The sequence below is a fragment of the Limanda limanda genome, chromosome 8 (assembly GCF_963576545.1).
Source record: "Limanda limanda chromosome 8, fLimLim1.1, whole genome shotgun sequence".
NCBI lineage: Eukaryota > Metazoa > Chordata > Actinopteri > Pleuronectiformes > Pleuronectidae > Limanda > Limanda limanda.
Genome location: NC_083643.1, coordinates 16133603 through 16152416, shown reverse-complemented (window position 1 = coordinate 16152416; position 18814 = coordinate 16133603). Strand labels below are relative to the sequence as shown.

The 18814-nt window shown below is 43.0% G+C and overlaps 1 protein-coding gene across 1 annotated transcript in view; it reads left to right on the top strand.

The window, feature by feature from the left end:
• Positions 1-16121, top strand: part of megf11 (multiple EGF-like-domains 11) — a 55534-nt gene extending 39413 nt beyond the window's left edge. The window contains exons 10-24 of the mRNA XM_061076797.1: positions 459-579; positions 2062-2225; positions 2322-2424; positions 5531-5677; positions 7508-7642; positions 10182-10310; positions 10852-10980; positions 11598-11726; positions 11867-11995; positions 12100-12336; positions 12787-12962; positions 13052-13115; positions 14230-14280; positions 14940-15146; positions 15946-16121. Of these exons, the coding sequence (XP_060932780.1) occupies positions 459-579; positions 2062-2225; positions 2322-2424; positions 5531-5677; positions 7508-7642; positions 10182-10310; positions 10852-10980; positions 11598-11726; positions 11867-11995; positions 12100-12336; positions 12787-12962; positions 13052-13115; positions 14230-14280; positions 14940-15146; positions 15946-16121 (2097 nt within the window). The remainder of the gene's footprint in view (positions 1-458; positions 580-2061; positions 2226-2321; positions 2425-5530; positions 5678-7507; positions 7643-10181; positions 10311-10851; positions 10981-11597; positions 11727-11866; positions 11996-12099; positions 12337-12786; positions 12963-13051; positions 13116-14229; positions 14281-14939; positions 15147-15945) is intronic.
• Positions 16122-18814: the final 2693 nt, after the last annotated feature.

The following is an 18814-nucleotide window of genomic DNA, read 5'->3' as shown; positions in this document are numbered from 1 at the left end:
GATTTTTTTTTGTCTGATTGAAATAGGAAACTCACCCCCCCATGGGAATAACCTAAAGGGAGACAGCGAGAGAGAAAGAGAATGAAGGAGAAGTGGAGAGATGGGGTGGAGCAGGGTTGCTGAAGGCAAGTGTGTCTGGCAGTAGGTGCTGTCAGATTATATAGACTGCATAATTGGAAGCTAGGAGGCGTTAGCGTGGGGTGATCAGGAGTCGTCCTGCTTCTTGAACTTCAGTTACCATCATACATCCTTTCCGTTTTACAACTGCTTTTCTCCTCAGCCTGTAAACAGTTATGATGGGTCTAAAAAAAACAGATATAGTTACGTGCAGTGAACCGTCCCAGTCTCTCTGTCTGCATCTGCTCAGACTATATTATTTCTGTTTTAGGACTGCCCGAGTCAGCATTTATTGGCATGCTGATTCCATGCTTCATGACTTTGCATTATTTATACCACAGGGTGAGGACTGTGCCACAGTGTGTCCCCCTGGTCTTTATGGACCGAGCTGCATGTCCACCTGCTCCTGCCATAATCATGCATCCTGCTCTCCTGTCGATGGCTCCTGCGTCTGCAGAGAAGGTGCAGTATCACCGTCCTGTGGTGGAGTTTAACAACTCCTGAACACATGCATACATACATATTAATGAGCTGAGTTAGCCTGCAGTCTGTTCTTGAATATAAGATGAATTGGTTCTTATACATTTCTAGATCACACTCAACTTCCAGATGACCCCTGAACCCTTATGACCTATTATCTCCTTGTTATGTTCAGTTTCCTTTTTTGATGAAGTCTGTATATTCCTAAAATTAGTAATTTTAGGTAAAGGTCCTGTGTGTAAGATTTTGGTGAAAGGAATCTGTTGGCAGAAACTGAATATAAATGAATCCTAATGATGTTTTCACTGTGTCTAATCATCTAAATTGTATGAATTGTGGTTTTCTTTACCCGAGAATGGGCCATTATATCTAAAAAATATATATTCATACCTAGAGTGGTTCTTGTCTATGGAGGCCGCCATGTTTTTCACAGTTGTTCAAACTGGACGAACTAAACACCTTTTCAGTTTGGGAGGGGAGGGTGAGGTGAGAGGTATTCAGCTGCGACATGCTGCATCACCACTAGATGACGCTAAATTCTACACACTGAACCTTAAAGGGACATTTGATATGCATTTCAATAATAAATGTGTTTGCGATATATACAGTACCAAACAACACTGTGAGCAATATAAAATGAGTCAACATCTATATGATATTAATACAAATACAACTATTTGGTGATGACCTTAGTTCTGATGTGAGTTATGAGCTTAACATCATGAAGAGAAGAAAGTTTATTGCATTTCAGAAGAAAAACAAAGCCTCAATTCTTAAATAAAAGCATCATCTATGAACTACAACATCCCTGCATCAAGTCCAGCTGTTGTTTACAATCTCTTTCTCCCTTGTATGCTTTGATAGAAAGAAAATCCCCAAAATTATTATTTTAACAAAAACGTATCAGGACAAGACTAAGACTCTTCAGCCATGCTAGCTGCCCTTTCAGGCTTTGCCTACTGTTAGGGTTGGTGGTGCAGGGAGTTAAGTGCTAACACATCTTTGTTTATCATGGGAAATTCTGACATTTTCGTGATTATTACTAAGTTTCACCATATTTATTACACAATGTTTAACCAAACAAATCAAAACCACAGACATCAAACCCGTGGTGGCACCAGGCTCCAGACCCGTATAAACATTCCATCTTAATCCGTCCAAAAGGTAATGAGATTTCAGTGTGAACCAAGGTCTGATTACCTCCGTAACAGAGCCTCACAAATAACAGGATTTTTGTAAAATACATATCATCTCTTTCCTTCACATCCCTCAAATCATGTTCCTTCAATCGACCACTCAGCTTTATCTTCAGGATTCAGAATTCCAGGTTGGGAATCTTTGCAGTCACTAAACTAGACAATCATTCCAACCTCTGTAAAATTATTAACTTTAATGCAATGTAACCATATCCATAAAACTTAAATACTAATGTGTAAAGTTTCACTTTGTTTTCTCTGTCTCCAGGATGGCAGGGAGTGGACTGCTCCATCCTCTGTTCCAGCGGCACATGGGGTCTGGGCTGTAATGAAACATGCTTATGTGGCAACGGGGCAGCGTGTGACCCTATGGATGGCATCTGCACATGTTCTCCAGGGTGGAGAGGAGAGCACTGCCATGAGTCCTGTCCTGTAAGTCTGACTTCTGACTGAGGGAATTCTGCATGAGTCCATGAGCTTGTTGTACCCATGTGAAATTTTAACACAGTGAATCTTTACAACTGTCAGGATGGCACCTATGGTCTGGAGTGTCGTGAGCGCTGTGACTGTACCCATGCTGACGGCTGTGACCCAGTGAGTGGCTACTGCCGCTGCTACCCCGGCTGGACAGGTCAGTACTGCGTCCTCAAAAGAATGGACCTTTAAAGCAGTATTAACATGTAAACTCTTATCCCCAACTGCTGAAAATAGACATACTTATTGTTGTGGTGTGTGTTTTATAGTGTTTTACAGAAAGTCTGAGCAGTGTTTTGTCGGTTAAATGTTATTCAATTATTTTGCCACTGAGCCAAGGGTGTACGTGAAAGAGAGAGGTTCAGAAGTGAGCATTAAATGAATTCCCTTGACTGCATGCTGGTATTCAGTCATGCTCATATTGCATCCATTATTGGTTACACACAACTTCTAATGTGATTCACCAGATTAATATTTGGAGACGGAAACAAATTATTGGCCCAGAATGCTCTCAAGGCTTTCAAAAGCAGCCTTACGATGTTTTTATTTTCCGTTCTGTTTTTCATTTAAAGTTCCAGGTTGTTGTGAATTCTCACTGAACCTGCTGCCATATTTATTCATTAGAGGATTCGCTCTTTCTCAGGCTCTCCTGTTTGAACTCTGATCCCCTCTAGACCCGTATTCTCACTTTTTCTTACGTGAATATATGTCTGTACTTTGTTTCTTGTCATATCAAACATTTGCATACAGGGAAGGAACAGGAGGGAGGAAAGAGTGAATGTCACAGCGAGGGTGAGGATCATTATGTTCAAAAAGGAAGCGTCGCATCTGAATGTCAAATGCAAGGGGGTTAGCTGAGGACCAGGTCTCTGTGCCTGGGCGGAGAGGTGCAGCCGGGGAAGGAATAGATTCGGTATAGGAAAGGTCAAGCCTGCGAGTTCTCAGGAGCCCCTTCCATTCAGCCTCCTGAGCTCGGGGCATTTATTAAACAATGTGGGTTTTTATTATCTGCAAGAGCGGTTCTGGCAAAACGGGGCTCTCATGCTCTGAATCCTGCACAGGTCGGGACCATCTGTCAGCCTTAATTGAGTCACCGGGGTGCAGGGCTGGGGGCAGCGCGCAGCCCAGTGGGCCCAACAAACACATTCATATTTGAATTCTCCAGGCTTGACGGTAGACTCTCTGAAGGAAAGAGCACCTTGGGGGGAGGACAATATGGGATTTGTCACAGGACTAAATCAGGAATAGAATTTATGAAAAAAAAAGGCTATTTACAGAAACACTGTTATAATATTTTTTTTTCCTGTAAACACTATCGTATCACTGAGCCTGCTCTCGCCCCAGAGTTGGTAAGGCCATCTTCTTTGCTGTCAGCTCGCTGTTGGTTTCTTTGTGAGGTTTGTGTTAACTGTCAAGAAGCTTGACTCGAGGAGTGTGTGCGGGTAAGTGGCTAAGCCGCATGTAACCCACACAGTTGTTGCTGGACTGTCGTAAGTCTGACATCAGCCAACAGAGATTTAAAACACGGCTCCTTGAGTAAACATTCGATCTAGGGGCTTCGTACCAGTCCACTTTAAATAAGACTTTTATTTCTGAGGAGATGCTATGGTCCATTTCGTAGAGCAGGTGATGTGTGTATGTGTGTGTGTGTGTGTGTGTGTTTACATGCAAAGAGGGAGAGAGGGTTAAAGAAGGAGAGAGAGGTTTGCTTTGCTCTGTTCAGTCTGCACAAACTGGATAATGGGACCTCTGGCACTTCTCAGTGAAAAGCCTCCTTTTGAAGATACTTCAGTTCTGCTTCTCTCACTCTTTCTTTTTCTTCTTCTTCTTCTTCTTCTTCTTCATCTTCATCTTCATCTTCATCTTCATCTTCATCTTCATCTTCATCTTCATCTTCATCTTCATCTTCATCTTCTTCTCCGTCTCCTTCTCCTTCTCCTTCTCCTTCTCCTTCTCCTTCTCCTTCTCCTTCTCCTTCTCCTTCTCCTTCTCCTTCTCCTTCTCCTTCTCCTTCTCCTTCTCCTTCTCCTTCTCCTTCTCTTTCTTCTCCTTCTTCTTCCTCACCATGCATTCAAAGCCCCTCTGTTTGTCACCATTAGACTGAGACGTGTGTTGCAGTGTCCGCATTCATTCTCTGACAGTAAAAGGCAGTCGCTGTGTGTGTGTGGTTTTTTTTTCTGCCTGGCCCAGCAGAACCTCAAACACACTTGCACAAGCCTTGCCCTCCTTTTGAAGTCCATGCCTTGGCTTCTTACTAAATCACTGCTGCCGTGCCCCCTCCTCATCAGCACCAACATTTCCTCTCTGTTCACTCCTTCACTCGAGCATCGAGGCGCCCTGGTTACTGTATAGCATTGGTCCCCAGAGTTTAGACCAGGTTTAATTCAAAGGTACTGCAATAATGCTGCTTTAATGGCCACACCATTCTCAGATATTCTCACTCAAAGGACATTTCAAATGAGGCTGCGAACTACAGGCAGATGCTTGAAAGGTTGCCGAGTTTGAACGTGTGTGTGCGCGTGTGTGACTTTGTGTCAATGTGCATGTGTGTAATTGTCTGTGTGTGCAGCGATCTATTTCATTTTATAACCCTGCAAATATATACAGCTCAGTACATGATTTTGAGTCTTTAGTTGTTGTTTTTTTTTTTGGCAGAGAGTGCTGCTCCGATGAATGTGCTCATGCATCCATGTGCACAGCGAGAGCTCTTGTACGGATGCTGTGTTTTGAGTTTGTTGGTTTGGAGCTGCGCCCAAACACACAGTGACACTTCCAGCCTGCGCTCTTGTAGCCTGAGTACTTCCCTTCGGCTCTGCACACCACCCTGGTTCTGCTGAAAGAGAATGGCAGACAAGCCTGGCCTCTCTGGAGACCCAACCCTGTTAATCAACACAGTGCATTGGCAGGGAGCCCCAGTCAGATCAAAAATAAAATACATTTGGAAATGAGAAACTGAATCTGAAAGGGTGGGCTGAACTAAAACACACACACACACACACACACATGCACAAACACACACACACACACACACACAAACACACACTCTAAACTGCAGCTTTTTCATTCAGGACTAAAATCAATCCAGGATCCATGCTGGGTGAATAACCCTCCACAGAACCGCTGTGATCAGACATTGTGAATCCTGCTCTCCTGTGATGATGTGTTTTTTTACAAACCACACACTATCTAGGATATTTCATCACACCAGTCTTTCCTTCTTGGTGTGCTTTCACTGAATATCCATCATTGTGATGTGCCTGCAGGAATCCACTGTGATAATGTGTGCCCCCAAGGCTTCTGGGGACCCAACTGTTCGGTCACCTGCTCCTGTCAGAACGGAGGCTCCTGCTCTCCAGAGGACGGCGCGTGTGTGTGTGCGCCTGGATACAGAGGGACCTCCTGCAAACGAAGTGAGCTTCTCCTTCTCTTTCTCCTTAGCAACCTCCAGTTTTTCTAAGCAACAGTGGCACGAGACTGCGAGCGGTGACGCAACAAACCCAATCATAGAACTGACCTTGTTTTGATCTTTGAAGAATTGAAGCCTGCTGAGGAGAAGCACTTTGTTGTCGGTCTTAACTACTTGAGAGTAAGCCCTTCATCAATGCTATCACTTAACAACACTGTCTTTACTCCTGCAGCAAGCCCACCACACACACACACACATACACACATGCACACACACTTGAACCCCCTACCCTGTCCTCGACAACCAACTCTCAGTGGGAGACTCACAGTCTTCACCCAAGGCTCATCAGAGGGCGTGCTCACTGGGAGAGCCATCTCTGGTTTGTGAATGAGGTCCGTCTGAAGCCGCTCTCGAGTGATGAGCTCCCTGATTGGAAGAGAAATTTACAGTCACAACCTGTAAAAATCAGTTCGAATGTAAGGATTGTGAGAGAGTGAGGCTGTCGCAAGATCCACACGACCAGGTTTTTGTTTTAACATGCACAATCGATAAGTTTGGAAATGCTGGTGGATCTGTTTTGGTTCAAAAACTCCAGGCCGGCATTTCAGTCTGGACGGGCACAAAAGAAGTTCGTAAACGATGACATAGACACTCGTAACCACTTGCTGATTGATGTAGCCTTTGCTGATTCGTCAGGCTCAACAAGCAACATAGGCCTCAGCTACCGGTGTAGAACGCAACATGGAAGAGCAATAACATGTTTTGCCTACTCTGTTGTCTCTGCTTACTGCTGTTGTGTAGTTAAATTGCATTTTACTATGATACAACTGCGGTCACATGAATTTGGATTAAACATGATACGGAGCCAAAATGATATGGAAGGAGACCATTTTTAAACAGAGTAGTATGGATGTAGCCTTTAAGTGTGTGTGTGTGTGTGTGTGTGTGTGTGTGTGTGTGTGTGTGTGTGTGTGTGTGTGTGTGTGTGTGTGTGTGTGTGTGTGTGTGTGTGTGTGTGTGTGTGTGTGTCCTTGGAGGAAGTGATGACTCCTCAGGTTAAAACTTCATATCTGCAGATTTTCTGGTTTTGCTGCTGAAACCTAAATTGAAAGATTACATGCTTCTCCGTTGGCTGATTAAAGTGTGTTACACACGCTGCTTTAAATAAAATGGGTAAACGCAGGTTGTCAAACAACAACCCAGGGTGTTGTTGCCAGTTCCTAACAGGTTCATATTTCTGAAATACCTGAAACTCCTGAGAATGATGATATTGTAGCAGGATATGAACATAACAGAGACTTTTAGGGTTCTTGCTGTACTGAAATAAAATATGCTTTATTAATAATTGCAGCCTGATATCATGGTTGCACAGTCTTGGTGTAAATTATTGACACAATTATCTGTGTAACGCCTTAATGGTTCACATTCTTTCAATAAAATTCATGTTATTAACGCACAGTTGTGTGTTTCCTGACATTTATAGAGCTACCCTGAAGATATTATATAAAACAGACTTTCACAATTCTCTTAACACTTTAACTATTCCATCTCTGGAAGCAGATGGATTGAATTGATTACAATACCGACTGACTTTTCCGCTTCTTCCCACCCTTTGATCTCTCTCTCTCTCTCTCTCTCTCTCTCTCTCTCTCTCTCTCTCTCTCTCTCTCTCTCTCTCTCTCTCTCTCTCTCTCTCTCTCCTCTCTTTTGCTGTACTCCCTTGATCACTCTTGTCATGCTTTGTTTCATTATTATATATCTCTTATACAATGTCTTATCCAACATTGTCAACTGATTCCCTCTCCCCTCTTCTGCCTCGCTCGGCTGGCCACAGTCTGCTCTCCGGGCTTCTACGGGCACCGCTGCAGCCAGTCGTGTCCGCAGTGCGTCCACAGCACCGGGCCCTGCCATCACATCACGGGCCACTGTGAGTGCCTGTCCGGCTTCACCGGCTCTCTGTGCAACCAAGGCAAGTCGCCCTCAGTGTCCCTTTGACCTTTCCCTGCTGTTTCACTAACTGTAGAATTCATTCACTGTGAAGTTTCTGTCCTTGCTGCTAGCGAACGGTAAAGTACAGTTCATATCTGAAAATGTCTTGGCATTTTGTCCTGTCATAAAATAGGAAAATCTCATTGAGATGGTAGGAAAATTGCCCGTATTATAAAAACATAAGGCAATGATGCGTAATACATTACAGATGGTATAGTTTTAAAAGTTATTATGTGCTGTTCCCTAAAATATCTCATAATATTCTGGGGTTTATAAGCATTATAGTGAACCTTTTCTGTTACAGTGTTTTTCTGAAGACGTCTGCAGGTTGTCTTATACTCCTCACTGTGCTTACTGGCTCTAATAAGATCAAGTGACGACCTGCAGAATCTCCCTCTGGCTTCTTAGCCTTGAAACTTTGAATAATGACTATTATCAATGCGAGCAAGACCAAAATGAAAAAACTAAAACAAGATCAAGCTTCAACAGGAGCCAGAATATTGCTGAGACCCTCTTTTTTGAGACAAAGGAAACATGAAGTAATGTATTTGTGCCTCATGCTAACTCTACAGAAAGAGGTGCATGTAAATAGCTTTTCACAAACATGGAGACAAAGACACGGCACAAGACAAGACGCCATTAATTCCATCATTAGTTAATTAATTTCAAGGCAGCCAGGCAAACTTTTCTTTGGGAATTGTTTTCTGTAATGTTTTAACCAAGTAACAAGACGTTCCTGACAGAAACCATAAAACTTACCTCTGGACAGTTCCTTGTTTTAGCTCCAGACTTGTTTGATTTGGCTGTTACACTTTTTTAAAAACACATTTGTGTCCTTCTAAATCAACATAAACTTTAAATGGAAGATTTGTCGGCAATCAAGGGCTCAGGAGTTTGAGCGGGTTGTTTTCTACCCAGAAGGTTGGTGGTTCGATCCCAGATCACCAGTCCACATGCTGAGGTGTCATGTTGAGTGGTCAGTAAGGCTAGTAAAGTGCTATATGAATACACATTCATGTATATGTTTAAGAAGGTTTGTCTTCATCATCTAATGTTTTGATAACTGATAATGAATAAAAAGTATTGCAAGAGTTTCTCTAACGATGTAGCTCATTCTCTATATGCATCTTGGTGTAGCTCAGAAAAATAATGGGATACTTTTCTTTTTTGAATTTAAAATTCAAAGTTGCATAATTATTTTTAGGTGCTATTATCAGCAACTAAAGCTCTTTATATGAAACACCCATTATTAGATGCTGGCGTATTTATTGATAAAGAATGAAAATAAATCAATGCTAATGTTCCTTTGTGATGTTTCTTTGTAGTAATGAAAATCTGTGTTTTATGAACCTAAAATGTAAATATTTTGCTTATAGATACTAAATAGTGGGACTTTAATCATTTGAGTTGATCAAATATTGATCTTCATTGGCCATAAAGTGCATAAATAATCTGCTCTCCATCACTGCTGAGGAGAGATACCTACAATATACTGTAGATTTTATGTCTAATAATTTACAATTTTTTAAAAGAAATTACAGAAAAGCAGCAGGGGGACTATTGAATTCTCTTTCATGGCTTTGAGCAATGTCTTACAAATAAAAGATTAATAGGTTAGCTCAAGGAAAGGGGGGGGGGGAGAGAAATAACGAGAGCCGGACCTAATTTGTCTGGACTGTAATTACTTGTGAGCGGGCGTGATGGCCACGAGGGACAAAGGTGGCCAACAACACGCACATTCTTCTCTTGTTGAGCCCCACCGGCGTCCTCACTTGTCCTCCGTCCTCCTAATGAAGCTCTCCTGGTGTGTGGAGGCTTGATTCTCCACAAGCAGCAGTATGGGGGAGCCAGCCTCGTGGCCTAATGACAACCTGCTTGAAGGAGCTTGAAAGAGCTCTCAAGAAGCGGGGAAAGCCAGTTGAAATGTAATCATTAAAATCACCCCACATGAAAATGAGTTGGACCCATCCTTCTTTTTACAGCCAGCTACCTTATCTGATATTTCTAACGCTGGGCCATTCTCTTTATACGAGACCGTTTGATGTATGTGCTGGCGCTGCAGCTCCCTGATCCTGGTGGTTAGATACACCTTGGCTCAATTTGTCCCACGGTCCAACAAGAAAACACAATGGAGGTTTCATAGGAAATTACATGGTTTATTGAATAGTGCCAGGGAGCATTGAAATATTAATTTCATAAAAAATGCATTCAGTGGTCTGTGTACATGGTCTATTTTAATTCTGTGGCACATCACTCATGGTGAGTGGAAATGGGGCAGTTGTGCCACCGGAGGCAGTGATCGACTTCTCGTTTTGTCTGCAGACCACTTCACTTCATGTACACTCACATAGAACAAGAGCATCCTTTAGAGGAATGTGTTTACACAGGCTCTCGCAGAATGAGTTTTATTATATGAAAGTCGCAATAATCTAAGTTTGATGTTGTCTCCGCATGTGAGTGATAATATGGAGATGATAGTTGTTTTTCTCAAAGGGGGGATTTGTGTTTGTGTATTGCAGTGTGTGCGAGCGGCAGGTATGGGAGGGCCTGCGCCGAGATCTGCCTCTGCACCAACAACGGCACCTGCAACCCCATCGATGGCTCCTGTCAATGCTTCCCCGGCTGGATAGGAGAGGATTGTTCTCAGGGTACGGCCTCTCTCCTTCTCTCCCTCTCTCCCTCTCTCCCTCTCTCCTGTATCCGAATTCACTCTCGTATTGTTCTCCTCTCTCATTGTCTGTCTCCACTCCTAATTTCTCACTTACCTTCATACACATGAATAATTTAATTAACTACCCTGGCAGATGTAGAACACAGCTTGTTTAAATGATTGTCGTAATGCATTATGCTCTTTGATTCACAGCACTGTAGGCCAAAGATCATGAGCAATACTTTGAGCAGCCATGCAGTGGGAAATTGATGTGTGTGTTAACTGCTCAAAGGAAAAATAACCTGTGATCAGATACTAGCATGCTTTACCATTGCTTTAATCTGGGTTATTCATCCTGACACCAGTTTCTATGGGCTTGTGGTCAGGATGATAACACTGGATTCCCTGTATAAAGTATACTATGGATTATTAGTATGTAAGTATGTATGGAGAATATCTAGGCATTTTCTCTATTTGCTTCAGGTACGTGTTCATGTTCCATGAAGTGTGTGACCATGAGCTTGACTTTGTCTTTGCAGCCTGTCCCTCTGGGCACTGGGGCCCTGATTGTCTCAACTCATGTAATTGCCACAACAGCGCCCAGTGCAGTGCCTACGACGGGGAGTGCAGGTGCAGCCCCGGCTGGACCGGACTCTACTGTACCCAGCGTGAGTCTCATTACATCCAGTCAGTAGACACACACTGTCATCTACTGGCGGTGCGACAGAACTGCCGCGGATGACAAATGAAAAACTAGTTTGGTTTTCGCAGAGACAACTGGATGATGTTAGGTTTTTATTTGCAAGTTTATTTAAGTGGGAGCAACATCACAACAAAACTAATGGTCACTTCATTATTTTTGTTATTATACATTCCACTCATTCACACAAGAATAATGAAGATCATCAACATCAGTCCACTAATATGAATTCCATTATCTATCACCCCAAGGGTTTATTCACTCCTCTTTTTTAATGGAGCAATGTTCCTGCTATTGTGCTGGGAAATAAGATTTGTTCAAAGTTTTTTTTCTTTCATATCTCACTATTTCCAATTGTCTTTTTGCTTCTCTCCACCTCGATGTTACCTTAACAGGTTAAATGCATTTTCTGCTGAAGCAGGAAAAGTTTCATTCCCACTCATCTCAATGTCCTTTATTGAGCATGCTGAGATAGAATGGTATTGATTTTTCTGTTCCCTCAATATGACCTTGACTCTTTACATTGTCGTCCCCTCCCTTTTTTTTTTATCCAAACCTCCCACCCTTACATTTTGTCCGTCCCAGGCTGTCCTTCAGGATTCTACGGCAGGGATTGCTCTGAGGTCTGCCGCTGCCAGAATGGCGCGGACTGTGACCACATCACCGGCCAGTGCGCCTGCCGAACAGGTTTCATCGGGACGAGCTGTGAGCAGAGTTGAGTAGGCCCAGCGCATTTTAGCTCAGTAGAAAATTACCCTGTGGGCAGTGTGGTTGTATTCTATAAACACTTTGGCTCTCACTCTTGAAGTGCTTTAATTTTGATGGATTTAGTAATGCACCTCTCTCCCATGCAGAGTGTCCTGCTGGCACATTTGGATATGGTTGCCAGCAGCTGTGTGAGTGCCTGAACAATGCTACCTGTGACTATGTGACTGGAACGTGCTACTGCAGCGCCGGATATAAAGGCATCCGTTGTGATCAAGGTGAGGGGTGATCCAGATGATCGAGGCTCTCCAGTGTATGGTCACTCGAAACGCAGATGTGTACGTGATGTTTAAACTGCTCACTGTCTACGTTTTCTCTGTAGCAGCTCTGATGATGGAGGAGCTGAACCCGTATACCAAAATTAGCCCCGCGCGAGGCTCGGAGCGCCATTCGGCCGGGGCCGTCATGGGCATCATCTTCCTCCTCCTCATCATCATGGCCATGCTCAGTCTGTTTGTGTGGTACAGACAGAGGCAGAGGGACAAAGGTCACGAGATCCAGCCCAGCGTGTCGTACACACAGGCTATGCACATCACCAGCACTGACTATTCCCTGTCCGGTAAGATGATTTTACAGACTTACTTACTGTGAATAAATGGCATACAAACATTTATCCTCTAATTAAAATATATATTTCATTCATTATATTTAATTTATGTAGGTTAAAACCATAGACTGTATATAAAGCTATTTTTATAGCATCAAATAACTAAATATACTCTTTGGAAAATTGAGCAGTTGGGTAGTGTGATGAGCCAGCTAAAATAACAGAAACCCTCTTTGTGTTGACTTTTTAGTTTGTCTCATTAACTAACATGGAGCATGGTATTATCTTTGGCTTCACTCCAGGGGAGCTAGTCCATATTTATATACAGTGTACAGTAAAAAAAAACATGTATTAAATTCTCCTTGGATTTCAGTACTTTTAAGATAGTAGACACAAATATTTCATGCATAAAGCCACGCGTTGAGTTTTTCAGTCTTCTAAAGCTGTGGTTTGAACCCTCAGAGTGTGGCAGCACTGTAGCAATGAGGACCAGTGCTGCAGAAGTCAATCCGAGCCAGAGCAGCGGCAGCGGCAGCGGCAGCGGCCAGTGCTTCGCCAACCCCAGCTATCACACTGTGGCCCAGTGTAATGTTGTGTCAACCATTTCCAACAACCTGGATGGTACCCTGATCCTCAAAGTATGACAGTCCTGAGTGTTCCCGTACAATTTGTAACAATAACTTGCTACAGAATGAAGCAATACCAAACTGTGCTCTTCCTTCCGCAGTCAAGCACCCTGAAAAGCAGAAACGGCTCAGAGTGGAGAGCCTACTGCAACCTGAATGACCTAGGTCGGTTCTAGCTCTCTTGTCATGACACACCACACGTACACTGTGAAATGGGACTGTACAGTATATAGGCGTTTGAGTTCAAGGGCAAAAACGCACGTGTCGTTAGCACACGCCTTATATTGCCGTCAGCCTGGACATAGCTACCCTGCTGTGAATGACGATGAACCCGGGGTTTCTTGTTAGACGTGACCTTTGCTCTGGTTTTGATAAGATATGCGGCTGGGACAGAGAAATCAGTGGAGCAGAGGTTAGAGCGGGTCAGTGTGAGCTCATTACTCCTCTTTCACTTCCCCCAGTTGCACATTTCTCTTTGATGACTTGCACTGGGTCAAACAGTGCCCTCCCGCTCCGTGGATTATGGAACATTAAGTGTGATCGTAAAATTACTTATTAATAACTCACATCTCAACGGACAGAAGTATTAGGGAGATGTTAGTATGTATTGGAAATATATTCAACAGGTCAACACACATTATATCATGATCATTTTAATGGATGAGCCACGGACTCTGTTGTTTGAACCACTGGAACATATGATAAATGGATGGATATTATTGTTGACTACTGTAATAAAAAGTCCTATTATGACCACATTTTGTTTTGCAACCCTTAATTTAATGTTAATACAATGTTTATAAATGTAAGTAGAGGGTATTCAGCTAAAGTTTTACTAGATTACACTTTAAAAACACAGATCCTGCATATGATCTCCTGCACAAATCTAAATATCTACAATTAATGCTTTGTCATGCTGGAATTAAAAGTCAGACTGCACATTGATTTGCACTTTCCCATTTCGGTGTGGAAGCACAAAGCCCATCAATCACAATGACAAGCACTGCTGTAGCCTTAAACAGACTTGTATTCTATTTGTGATTTCTTGTTTGGGAAATATACCATCATGACTACAATTGTTTATATAGGCTTGTACGCCTTGGGGGGAAAACGTGGTAATGAGCGAGTGAAACATTCAATAACGCCTCCCATTCCCATTCCTCATATTCTCCCTGAAAAAAACGCCGCTGTGCTTTAATGAGATATTTCCTGTCAACCTTTGCACATTAAGGGAATTCATGTGAGATGCCTGACTCTCATGTTTTGATATTTGTTACAGATGTTCAACAGGGGGAGACACAGACACAGACACAGAGAGGGTCGAGAAAAGGTAAATAATTAATTAGAGCAACAATGTGTGTGTGTGTGTGTGTGTGTGTGTGTGTGTGTGTGTGTGTGTGTGTGTGGAATCAGCTTCACCAGCACCAATAATACATGCTCAACAGCCCGTGTGTCAGCTTCCCTTTTCGGTTTCCCTTCCTCTCCGAGACCCAGAATCCCATGTCCCTTATATTCTCTATGATTTATGCGGAAACCCTCGGCACTCTGGACAAAGATCATGGTGGGCTGAGATTTTGTTCCAAGGGTAATTGCTCTCTGTGGCTCGGTGCCTGGGACGTCATTTTGTCTCCCACACTGCAGTGGGTGCTGAATGTACGGGACCCGGGGGTCTAAAGGCGCGTCGCTGTGGTCTCTAATGAGGCCTCTTATCAGGCTGATGAGACTGTTATGGATGAGACGAGCCTTCCACTCTCTCCCCTTTGTACTCTGATTACTTTATACCACCATTAGTCACCTGTCAGAAACAAAAGAAGAACAACTTCCTCAGGTTGGCGACCAGTATCAAAGCCGTTCTCCCGTCCGCACTGTGACATATTTTTTAATTCTTGTTCCAATATCAGCATCTAGCTTTAAATACCGCAACTATAACTGAGTGACCTCCTCAATTTTGCTGATACTGAATATGTCTTTGTGTCGTGGCTACTGCAGATTACATCAAGGGCTCCATGTGCAGCAACAGCTCCTGCTCCCTGAATAGTGAGAATCCATATGCCACCATTAGAGACCCACCAGGGCTTGCTTGCAAGCACACAGAGAGCAGCTATGTGGAGATGAAGTCCCCCTCCCACCGTGAAGTGCCCTTTGGAGGCACTGCCACCCTCCTGGGCAGTGCGAGCAGGAATGTCTATGATGTTGGTGAGTGTGTTGTTGCTGTGATGTGTGGAGCTCTGCGGGCTCCTGCAGCTTATGGCCTCTCTGGTCACGCCCCCCCTGCTGGGAGCCTGCACGGACTTTGTAAGCCTTGATAAGAGGAAGTGTGAGCTGCCTCTCTATTGCATGCACCTCCACTTTCTCCCTTTTTCTTTGACCTGTGCCTGTCACTCTCCAGCCGTTTTCAGACATGAGCTCCAGAGAATGTCGGCGCAAATCAGGTCCGAACTTTCTCTGGAGTTTACTGTTCACATGTGAACAATGCAGCGGGAGATTCTCCGCTCAGAAATGTTAACTACAGAGAAATCTCCGGAGCATATTAATACATATTAATTTCTCTTCAGAGATCACATGTTTTTGTTTTTTTTTACTGCACATCCACACAGGCATCAGTTCTTATCACTAAAACCTCTCTTGACACCTTCGTCTGTGTCTTCTCCATGTATGGCACCGCTTTTTCGTCCTGGACATATTTATATCCCTTTTGTTTTTCCGTTTTGCATCTATTAGAAATGACATCAACATGCCCACTTGCTCACTGTGAATCCTCTGGAGTTTGTTTTCTCGCACGGGCTTTTTAGATATTAACCAGGGTTATTTCTAGGGGTCTGGGTCGAGAAACTCTGCAGAAAGTCTGGAGCCATATATTGGAACATTTGCGTTCTCACACACAGCCCCTCCGGACAATGTCAGGAGATTATCCAGAGCTCAGTGTATGTCTGAAAGCAACTCGAGTGTCACACACTTTGACTATTTTACGCTCTTCTTTCCCACACTATCACAGAGCCGACCGTGAGCGTCCTGCAGGGACCCAATGGAATGGCGACCGGCTTCTCCCAGAGCCCCTACGACCTTCCCCGCGGCAGCCACATCCCAGGCCACTACGATATACTGCCCATGCGTCACACCCCGACACACACACCTCCTCCACCCCCAGAGAGCCCCAGCTCCCTGCTGTAGAGGGCTCACGGTTCACCTGGCCCTGACAGCGTGCCGGCACCCAGGCAGCGTTCAGCCAACTTTCAACCAACGGCCCTCCCTCTGTCTCCGTGTGTTTGATTTTAGATACTGAGATGTTGAGATGAAGGGACAGCCACAGCTCCTCTTGGACCCTGCTCTCTTTGGCTCCCTCACTCACTGTCTTTCTGCCCTGCAGGAGGGAGGGGGAGGAAAGAGTGTCCCACACACCAGCGACCATCCGTCCGTTTTATTTTCTTATAGAAACTGATTGCTCAAACTGCTGCCCGGTCTCTTTATGGACCTCCTGAAGTGGAACATAATGGTTCCAGACAGCATCAAGGGCGGCATATATGGATTGTTTGGAGAGATTATTTACAGGGAGAGAGCTATACTCCGACTCATTTTGGCCCAATGCTCTAGGTTTACTATTCAAGGGCAGCCAAGTGTTCATAATATCCCCCAAAGTGATTTCCTCCACTGGAAGGAAGGTATGAAACCTTGACCATATCAAAGCAGGCAGGGATTTATCACATAGAGACAACAGAGTTTATGGTTCTTCTCTGCGTGCAGCAGTGATTATGATCACCTACTCTGAGGTAAAGAGACATTCAGTAATATAGTAGAGGACACTGTTCTTAATGTTAAACATGGAAACCTAGCTGAGAGTGAACCGAGTGTGATGAAGCATGGATAAATAATGAAATATTGTAATGGTCCTTTATTCATTTTCATTCTGTAATTACCACACTGATGATTCCAATGTGATCTGTGTCACGCCAGAGATTCTTTTTAAGTTGCAGTGGAAACTAGAATATCATTCGGTAGAGCTCATATCTCCGCCAAGGGCCAACAGTCCCCTTAAACTCAATCAAGCTGCACCAAACTCCACAGGCATAGAAATCGTTTCCCTAAACGTTCCAGATTTTTTATCATCAAGATCCATCAGGAAAAGGTGAAAATGTTGAAAAACAGAAAAAAGCAGAAAAAAGGTGAAAATAATCCTTGATCCCCTCCTGATCTGGATCCACACCAAAGTTTGATGAGTTCCTCCAACACCACATCCCTCCACCAAGTTTCGTGTCAGTCCGATCATTACTTTAATCTTGCTCATAAACAGACATAGAGACAAAGGAACAGGGGTGAAGGTAACTAAATAAAGGAGGATACATGTCAAAAAGACACAAAATTAAAAGCTGTTATCGCAGAGATTGGGATTTAAAAGTCATTCCATTTGTAGAATATTTTCAGAATCAGGTAAATGATGGAAATCAGGATATTTAATGTATACTTACTGGCCATATTTTTTTTTTGTAATCTCACTTACAAACAAACGATCAAACAAATGGGTGAAAACATAACATACTTGGCGGAGGTACTAAGGCCCAGTGTATCTGGAGATGTATTCAGGTCGCCAGTGTTCTTCAGTTACACACACAAACACACACACACACACACACTAGGTCTAAAGTTGGTATTTTGCCCCCCACTGATGAAGTTATCAGATCTTGTGTTGATTTCTATGTGAAAGTATTTTCTTGCAAATGTCTTTAAGTTTTTTGAAATATTGGGTGTTGAGACGGGGATTGCTTTGACCTTTTATGTTTTATATTTATAAAGCTAATTGTTTATTTATTGATTTATATTATTGATGGTGAATCTTTATCAATGTGACACTAGGATAATAAAAAAAAAAAATGAGCATGATCAGATAATGGATACCCACTGATGTAGATAACACAATTTATCTTCTTGTGAGATGATCAGTGTCATTTTGTGAATCGTTTTTGAAGTTACTTATCTATCATGTTCTTTCTCTCTCTGTCAGACTGTAAATTTAAAATAAGATTTCATCCGACCAATTCTAGACCTACAGATACCTGTGCAGTATTTACAAAGGGTAACCATATGTAAAAAGTCCATTTAAAAAATGTATCAGACTAATTAGCTTATTTATTAAACTGGATTTACTAATTCACTATGTGAATTCCATTTCACCCTCTGTAGAAGCAATAACATGTTGACAATCGATGTCCGGTCAGCGTTTCATTAGTGCTGGACATCATCTCTTACCATCTTTGACCAGTGTGGTGACAGTATATCATACTTTATGTGACTGTTTTTCCTCCCAGGAAGGTTTTTCCAGTTGCTGTCATATCAATGCTGCTTGTTGTTTTGGTACATACATTTCAAATTAAAAGCCTTCTCTGCCATCAGAATCTGGTTCAGTCAGGTTAATACCCTGGAGGGATAGAAGATGGGCTATAATGAATTTACAGCTCGACGGGACGTGTCTCTCTTCATCTGTAGCTCTGAATATTAAAATGTCAACACAATGAATGTTGACAAGACTGAATGATGCTGGTGAATGAAGAAGTCCACTCTCATGCTATGAAACTCCATAATGGGGTGTTTGTTTACTATCTCTGACCTACTTCTGCCCTTGTTACAAAGTATCAGTGTTTTGAGCCTATGTGGAAAATCATTGATTCATGAATGAGACGCCTTCAACGGTCACTTTTAGAGAGGTGACAACTACAAAATTAGTTTTCACACTTCTATTACGTTTGTGATAATATGTGAAGTTTTTCTTCAGATGTTTGGACATTTGTGAAAAACTTTATTCCGAATCTCCCTCATATTTCAAAGCTGGATACTGTGTTGTACTAAATGATTCAGACTGAAAACAGTGCTGT